The 8,740-nt window shown below is 37.4% G+C and overlaps 1 protein-coding gene across 3 annotated transcripts; it reads right to left on the bottom strand.

Annotated features, from left to right (window-relative positions):
* Positions 675–8,158, bottom strand: LOC107617386 (protein NETWORKED 1A). 3 transcript variants are annotated; one of them, XR_002353864.1, is made up of 7 exons: positions 7,627–8,158; positions 7,174–7,237; positions 6,933–7,017; positions 6,560–6,809; positions 2,283–6,373; positions 883–2,171; positions 675–843 (listed from the first exon to the last, which is right to left on the bottom strand). XR_002353864.1 is itself a non-coding variant. In XM_016319145.2 (6 exons), exons 4-6 carry the CDS (start codon positions 6,660–6,662, stop codon positions 1,029–1,031), a joined length of 5,337 nt encoding a protein of 1,778 aa, XP_016174631.1. In that variant the 5' UTR covers positions 6,663–6,809; positions 6,933–7,017; positions 7,174–7,237; positions 7,627–8,158; the 3' UTR covers positions 692–1,028. The 3 variants fall into 3 exon arrangements, 2 of the variants coding, with proteins under 2 accessions (XP_016174631.1, XP_020966899.1); XM_016319145.2 differs by having other exon boundaries at positions 692–2,171; XM_021111240.1 differs by lacking the exon at positions 7,627–8,158 and adding an exon at positions 7,388–7,596 and having other exon boundaries at positions 692–2,171.

Here is an 8,740-nt window from a genome sequence, read left to right as displayed (position 1 = left end):
GTTAAAAAATGTTGTGTCTCGGTGAACTCTATAAAATTGACACTTATTATACTTTTACTCAATTTATTAAAACGTATTTTTCTATTCGTGTCTTTAATTTTTTAGAACTTCCAATCATTTCTCTATTGTCATTGTAGGTTTGTAGTTGTGTGTTGTCACAAGAATTAAACATCTTATATAGTTGAGATATCCAATGATATAGGTGCATGTTGAGTATTTTGAAAAATGTTTCTTGAGACATAAGATTTTTTTATCTTTTAAGTTTTTTTAAAGTTAATAACAAGTACTATAAAATACAAACAACTATAAAAAACAAGAAAGCCTATAATTAAAAAAATTTAACTTCTTTAAAAGTTACAACAGCAATTTGCAGGTTAAAGGGGAGAATTTTATAAAACAAATTTTCCCCGCTGTAAATAAATAAAAAGTTGATAGAATTTTGAAAAAACTTGTAACTGATGGATTTTTACGTATAATTTTAGGTTGTTATATATATAGTTTATAATTAGCGGTTCTCAATGTTAATATGTAATTATTATATATTAGATAGCACTCTACTTCTAATGTATAACAATAGTTCAACTTAAGTTTATTTTATAATGGTTTTACTAATTTAAGTTTATTATGATAAGAGGTAATTAAATGGATTGGGTATTAGTTGCTGGTCGTTATGATTGCCATAATGCCATTATTCCAATTCATCTCTGATGCTATCTGAGTACATAAAAACAAGCTTATAGTTACATGATCACAACTCAATAATGCCGAAGAAAAAGTGATAGATATGGTCTTGTAGAGTGCATGCTCTATAACATAACAGGGAAGCTCCTTTCTTTGCAAAAATGGCACTTAACATGGATCCTTTAGGAAGCTAAAAGATAAATATCTGAGACAGGTTTCTATGATAAGTTAAAAGTCTCTAATAACACCTTAATTTATGATAAAGCTTACACATGTACTAGCTAAAATATGCTAGTTATGCTTAATTAATTACTTACTTACAATATACTGAAACTAGATTTTCTGGCTTACTCAGTTGTTGAAGGCTTTGAGCATCCACAAAAGCATCCTTTTTTGTGCTTTTTGCTGCTGCTTTTCTTGCCACTGCGAATGAAGTCCCTCAACAACACCACTGTTTTCCCTGAGAATCTGCTTTTCCCTTTGCTCTTCTTTTCATCACCTAATTTCAGCATAACATATTGGATGTTCTGCACCTCGAACTGCAACTGTCCGATCTCTTGGGAATCTCTTCGTGCCTGCTCTGCTACTCTCTTTCTCTGGGTTTGTCTACTCTTTTCTGCTTCAGCTGACACCACCTTGTTTAAAGACGGGGTGCTCTCTTCGAGATCCTTCATGAGCTGATCATTAGTATCTGATAATTTCAGGACAGCCCCTTCAACATCTTCGATCTGTCTCTTGACTGTGTCGCATTCGGCATCATTTCCCTTCTTAATTCCCTTCACTGCCTCCATTTTCGTCTTCAAATCCAGCACATTCATCTTAAGAACGGTTAGTTTTTGTGCATTTGAATTGAGCTTCTCCAATATCTTTCTCCTCTTGCCATCTTGAGTTCTCTCTTTTATACTTCTTGACAGCTGGAGCTTGTCAATACCCAACTCCCTTTCTACATCCAATTCAGAAGAAGTGTTTTGGAATTTTCCAGAATGATCCGATGGATGGTACAAAATGATATCTTCTGCTGGAGCAGAACTCTGTTTTGTTGCTTCATTAACCATTGAATTATCGTCGCCATCCTCCTCTGCAGCTTCCCATAATTCAAGCATCTGATCATCCGTTCCACCACTATTATCTCTCCTGCTTTTCTTAGAGGCTGGATTATCAGAGATGTGATCAAGAGGAATGTCTTTCATCAATGATCCATTCTCAGATTTTGTTCTCCATAAGTTGAGGTTATCCTTGAGCTCCTTCTCCAATTTTCTGTAGTCCCTTGAATCTTCTGTCACTTCAGTCAGATGAGCTCTGGCATCTACTTTTGTGGTTTGATCTTCCTCTTTGATTCGTCTCTCAATTTCTTCCAACATTGCCCTTTCAACTGCTCTAATCCTTGCTTTCATGCTCAGCAAATCTGAAACCCCATCTGGCATCACAGTACTATCTTCAGGCATGTTTTGATCGCTATATTCTTCAACACAGGTCTCAATTACTACATCCTGGACAAAAAAGTAGAATTCTTGTCACCAGCCTAAGCTCATTTATAGCAAGTGGAAAATGAAGAAGTATAAAAACAGAAGCAGAATAACAAGTTTAAACTTAATACTAACCTTTTGCTCTTGATTGCCGATATCACAAGTTTTGTTGATTTGAACAAGGGCAGTATGCTCTAAAGAAGCAAAATCCTCTTTCAAAGAACTAATGACTGGAATATATGCAGATAACTGCCCCTTCAATCCTCCAACTTCAGTTTCCAGTAGATTGACTCTCTCAGTCATCTGTTCAATCTCCAAGCTTTTCGCAGAACTTTCATTTTCAAGCCGTGAGCAAACTCCAGTAAGCTCATTGACTTTGTTTTCCAACAATGCTTCGCTTATGGACGAAATCTGAAGATCAAAATAGAATGTAGCAGCTTCAGCCTCCCAAAGTGCAAATTCATTTGTTTTATCCATAAGCTCTGAGTTCAATGTTTCCTCCCTAGCCCTGTGTTGTTCAACTTCATCACGTAATAATCTCATCTCTGACAGCAAACTTCTATTTTCTTCAGTAAGTTGTTCAATTTCCTTTTTGTGCAACAAGCACCCTTGTGATAGTTCAAGGATCTGCTTCTCTAGATTTTCGTTGACCAGACTTGATTCTTCTTGTTCCATCTTTAAGGTCTCAACATTTTTGCAAAACTCTGCATTCAACATCTCTGCATCCTTTAGCCTTTCCTCCATTTCTAACAACTCTGTTTCTTTCTTCTCAAGGAGATATTCTGAACGTTCAATTTGTTGAGTTAAACAATCAATTTTGTCATCGGCTTCATTCAGAAATGTGTCCTTCCTCTCAACTGACTCTTTCAGATAAACATGCTCTGCTTCTTTCACCTCAAACTTGTCCTTTAGCACAACAAGCTCATCTTTGAGATCACTGTTCATATGCCGCAGATTGCGGACATGCTCAGCTAGTTCTTTTAGTTCCAAGACCTTCTCAGCGACAAAGCTTTCATAAACTGAAGTGAGATTTTTCAGAGCCAGTGCTTCACGAAGGATTTCGCCGTTTTCAGCTTCAGCAGCAGATTTTGCATCTTTGAGCTCCAAAACACTCTTAAGCAGCACACTTTTTTCCTCAAGTACTTTAGAATTTTCTTCCTGAAACATCAACTTCGTTCTCTGCATGTCTTCCATCTCAAGAAGTAGAGCCTCCAATTTGGACTTTAATGTATTCTCCCTTTCCTCTCCCTTGGTCACTTCAGAACTCAGTTGGTTGTTCAGCTCCAGAAGTTCAAGCTTATCTTTCTGCAACTCTGCATGCTGCTCTCTCGTGTTCTCAAACTCTTCCTCCAGATTTTTTTTTATCAACTCCAATTCTACTCCCTCACATTGTTGTTCTGAGATTAAAGTTAGGAAGACAGAACTCTCTACAAGTAGCCGCTGCTTCTCCTCTTGGCTTTTAACAAGAGAACCTTTCAAGCCCTCAATGTTATTCAAAATATGGAATATCAGCGCATCCTCTTGCTTGATCCCTTTGCTATGCCCCCCATCTGGATCAACCTGAAAAGCCCCTAACACTTGATAAATCCCCTTTTTGAACTTTCTAATTTCATCTAACAAGTACTCTACCTCCATCTGCTGCATAAGGTTTTCACCCTCCAACTCCGAGATTAGTTTATCAGAAAACTTTGATGCCTCAACATGCTTTTGGCATTCAACTAATAAACCAAAGTTCTTCTGCTCTAAGTCTTCAATGCACTTTTGCAAAATAAACATCTCAACCTGAGCATTTACAGCTTTATCAAGTTCTTCTTCAAAGTCCCTTTTCCCCAACCGATATTCTTCTCGCAGCTGAAGGACAACCTTCTCCAAATTTTCTAATCGAGCTTCATTTTCATGTTTATCATTAGAATGCTTTTCCTTTTGCTTCACAAGCAATGCATGAAGGTCTGCTACTTGGATGACTCTGCTTTCTTTGTCTTTCTCCATATCAGAATACTGCTCTTCTAATTTTGTAAACCTTTTCTCGAGGCTACCGAGTCTTGCTTCAACATTCTCTAATTGAGATACCAGGATGCTTCTTTCATTTAGAAGATTCGCCTTCTCATTATTCAGTGAATTGCACAATTCCTCCATGCTACTTGATTTAGCCCTCAAACCCTCAAGCTCAATCTTTGCATCACAGAGGGACTTCTCCAGCAAGGCATTTTTCTCCAACAGCTTCTGCATACTTTCAGTGATAATTTGTAACTGTGACAGTAGAGATGATTTCTCAGACACAAGAATGGATTTTTCTTCCTGAAGAGCATGGCAAGATTCCTGAAATTTCTTCACCGTATTCCTCAATCCATCTAGCTCCACATTCAAGCTTGACAAGGAACATTCCAAATTGACATTTTCCCTCAAAATTTTATCCATGTCCTTTGATCTTTCATGGAGGGCTTCTTTCTCTTCTTGTTCCATTTTGCAAACCTCCTTTAGCTTCAAGTTCTCATTTTGTAAGTCCTTCACAGATGCCGCAAAACAGTTGGGATTCAAGCCTACAGACCATAATTCTTCCAGTATTGCCTGATATCTACTACTCAAGCCCTGGATTTGATCCTTTATGTGATGAGATTCACGCTGGAGGGCGTTGCTTTCTTCAACTTTTACAGCAAACTCTCGCTCGAGATTCTCTTTGATGTCCTTCAACTTGAAAATTTCGATTTGCTGGTTTTTTAACAACGTAGTGGAAGAGAAATTAAGTTTATTCAGTGTCCTGTTTTCTTCAACAATCTGTTGCATTTCTTCCCTATAACCTTGTTTGGAAAGCTCCAAGTCCTCCAAAAGCTGAAGGCCATGTTTAAGCTCCAAGGCAAGAGATCTTTGCTCCTCTTGTGATTGAGAATATGACTTCTCCAGAGTTTGCAGAGTAGATTCAATTTGAAGGAAGCGAGAATGCTCTTCATGCATCACACTCTGTAGCCTCTCTAACTCGGCTTGCTTCTCTAAAAGCTTTTGGTCTTTTACAGAAATTTTCTGCACCAGGTTGTCAGCCTCCAGCTGAAGAGATCGGTTTGATTTTTCCAACATACCACAATGCTCTTCAGCAGTCCTTAGTTTTTCAGCCCCGATTTCAATTTCTCTATTCAATCGATCAGAAGTTTCATGGGCATGCAGAATTTCACTCCCCATTGTAGATATCTTCTCCAAGCACTGCTTGTACAGAAAAGCTACAGCTTCTTTCTCTTCATTCAGTTCAGCAAGACTTTTCCTCAGAGATTTAGCTTCCATTTCTGCTCTTTCAATTTGCTCATTCAGCATCCTGCTATTCTCCTCAGCAAGTGTTATCTTAGCCTCCAAGACAGAAATCTTTTCAAGGCATTTATTATATTGATAAAAACAAGCATCCTTCTCAGCCTCCAATATGCCAAGTTCCTGCTTTAGATTTTCTGCTTCGGTTTCTGCTTTAGCAGCTCTCTCATCATGCCCCTTTGCATCTTTCTGGGCCAGAGACAATGTAATTTCCAAGCAAGCTACCTTTTCCAGACACTGATTGTACTGAACTAAACCAGCATCCTTCTCAGCTTTTAACTCAGACAGAGCTTCCTTTAATATTTTGATTTCAATCTCAGCTTTGGTTGCTCGATCATCAAGTCCTCCAGCATCTTCTTGAGCCTCATGAAGCTCTTTTTCCATTTCGGATAACTTCTCCAAACTCTTCTGATACTGAAGCAAGATGGAATCCTTATCAGACTGTATTTCAGCCAGGGCTTCCCTCAAGTTTTGAACTTCATTTTCTTCTCCCCCTGCATGCTCAGACTCAGAATGGCTCTCTGTCTTCAGATTCTGCTTTTCAGCAGATAACTGAGAGAACCCAAGAAGCTCATTCAGCTGCTTTAGACCCTTTCTGCTTACACCATCTGGCCCTAAGAATGCACAAATAGGATGATGCATTTCTGGTGTTCGTGGTTCACCCTCAGGGCCAGAAGGACCACATGGTGAATCATCGTTTAACAAGTAAGGTGCTTGGTTAGGGAATGCTTCTGCCATGGTCTTATGGGCATGGCGTAGCTCCCCCGTCGCATGATCATACCTCTCTGCCAATGCACGATATGCTCGGTAGAACTCCTCAACTAATTTCATGAGTTCTGGGCGCTTCTTATAGTACATTTCTGCCCTCCTTGCAAATGAATCCGCATCCTCTTCGATAAGCTTGATCATTGCTTTGACTTTGGCATCCATGTCTATAAAAAACAGTTAAGAGTGTCAGTTAAAGGTTACAGAAGTTATCCGACTAGTGGGTATGAGAGAACTAATTGTATGGACCACAAATGTGATCTCAAATTCACAATTGCAGCAAACACATCCTAATTTTAATTTGAGGTTCCTCTAGCACAATGGTAAATACCAATATATAGAAGACAACAAACCTGTAAGGTTTTCCTGAAGCCATTTGGAATTCTTTGGACTAATGTGACTATCCCACCACCAAGAATACAAACGTCTGGACTCGGAATGTAACAATGATGCCATGACTCCTGCCAAGAACAAGAGCACAGCTGGTTTTGATTTGGCGAAAGCCTGATAATGGATCCAGGCCAGACTAACAGTCTATAGATTTCCACCCTCCACAGTTGATCTAGTTGGAGATTCTTTAGGTATATTTCCCTCTTCTTTTACCTTACATCCAATCATTAAATATATGCAGCACATTTTAGAAAAATAGCCCAAATTCATGAAGTACTCCGATGGTTTAACTTATAAGAAACTCAGAAACTCATTAAACATGGCTGCTGTATTTACCTGGTGAATTGGATACAGCTCCAGTATCTTAATCCATGTACAGCTTATTGTTTTATAAGCTCCCACAATTTAAAATCAGAAGCAGCTGCACAAATAATAAAAGGGGGGAAAAAGGAAAAGACAGCTCAAAAATGTGAACAGAAAAATCAGACATCAGAAAACACCACCACCCTCCTTAAATCAAAGAACATTTGGAGCATAATCTTTAAAATATTAAAAAAATCTGGAAAATATTTCACACCTGTTCTCTTTCTTTTGAAGGCCAAACCAGTACGAGGTAGAAACCAAGAGATCCTGAAGGTGAACTGCAAAAACCACTCACAAGGTGAGCCACGGAAGGAAGAGTTTACAATAAATAGTAATAATAATAATATAAAGAAAAAAGGTGCCAAAGTGATAGAAATGCATTGGTATGACAGAATACAAAGTTTTGCAAATGAAGTAACAATGCATACCATCCAGAACATGAAGATGTACATAATAAGAAGAAGAGGAGGAAGAAGAACAAGAGGAGGATGTGGAGGAGTGTGAAAAGAAAAAGGTCCAAGCACGGAAAAAGCAAGTAATAGTGACATAGAGAAAAAAAATAATAAAAAAGAAGAAGAAGAAGAAGAAGAGTTCACGAGCAAAACAATGGTCAATCTCAGTAAAAATGGAAACTTGAAATAGAGCTAGAACGAGATCAGGAACTTACCAAGTGTAATGAACTTGGAGCTAGCAAGCACTCAGAAGAGACAGAGAATCATAAAAAAAACTAAGCAAATGGGCATTAAGAAAATCACAAAAAGAACCTAACTTTAATCCATTTTCGGACCAAACCACACCCCCACAAAATAGCACTGGAATCCAGCAACGGGAACACCATTACCCCATTCTCTCTCTCTCTCTCTAACACCTGAATCACTCACTCTTCTTCTATCTCTCAAATCTCTATAGGAGATGATGGGTTCTGAGAATTACAATGTGGTGTGCTGGTCCTGACACTCAATGACTCACCAACTGTCAAAAAGGAGCCACTTTTTCAGAATGAAAAAGAAAGCTGTGTGTGCTGATGAATGATTTCTCTTTTTGTTATTTAGAGAACACTAACTGTTGCATTACGGGATCCTTGAAAGTGAAGGAATGCAATCTCAATCTGAATCTGAATCACATAAACAGCAGCTATAATAGGATTTTAAACTGTTATCACTTATCAGTTAATGTTAATTATTTTCTAATTATTTGGTTTTCATATTAAGTAGCAGCAACGTATTCTTCAGGGTTTTCATTGTCTGACATCGTTATTTTCAAAAAATTAGTTTAATTGTGCAGCTGAAAATACCAATATACCCTTGGCTGATTTTTCCATCTTGCAGCTATTACTTTACTTTTTCAAACCCTCGTGTGTTTCTTCTTCTTCTTATCTTCATTGTAATTTGCAAACTAACGGCTCCACCCGTGGTTTCACACTTTCACAACGTTTAATTTGATTACGAGTTTGTTTGGGTCTAAAAAAAAAATTTTTGAGTTATCTTTTTTAAAAAGATCTTATGAAAAAGTAAAAGTAATTTTATGTTTGTATATTTTATGTAAAAAAATTTTTTTATTTATCAATTATATTTGGATATAACGATATAAAAGTGTTTTTTTGTTTATTTATTAGATGAAAAACATCTTTTTTTAAGAAAAAATGATCTTTTAAAAAAGAGATGTACATATACCATTTACAAAAACCGACAACGTGGAGGAATTGGGGTATTGTGGGGATAAAGAAAAGCATATATATCAATCAAATATCATTTTTGTAATTTAATTAAAAAGGTATGTTG

Source organism: Arachis ipaensis, chromosome B09 (genome assembly GCF_000816755.2).
Source record: "Arachis ipaensis cultivar K30076 chromosome B09, Araip1.1, whole genome shotgun sequence".
Classification (NCBI taxonomy): domain Eukaryota; kingdom Viridiplantae; phylum Streptophyta; class Magnoliopsida; order Fabales; family Fabaceae; genus Arachis; species Arachis ipaensis.
The sequence above is the reverse complement of the archived record's forward strand: the minus strand, read 5'-3'. Positions and strand labels throughout refer to the sequence as shown.

Coding starts and splice junctions, on each gene's coding strand:
- LOC107617386 (XM_016319145.2), bottom strand. CDS start 6,662: ATGGCATCATTGTTACATTCCGAGTCCAGACGTTTGTATTCTTGGTGG. Junction 6,374..6,559: donor GCTTCAGGAAAACCTTACAG/GTTTGTTGTCTT, acceptor TGTTTTTTATAG/ACATGGATGCCAAAGTCAAA. Junction 2,172..2,282: donor TCGGCAATCAAGAGCAAAAG/GTTAGTATTAAG, acceptor TTTTTTGTCCAG/GATGTAGTAATTGAGACCTG.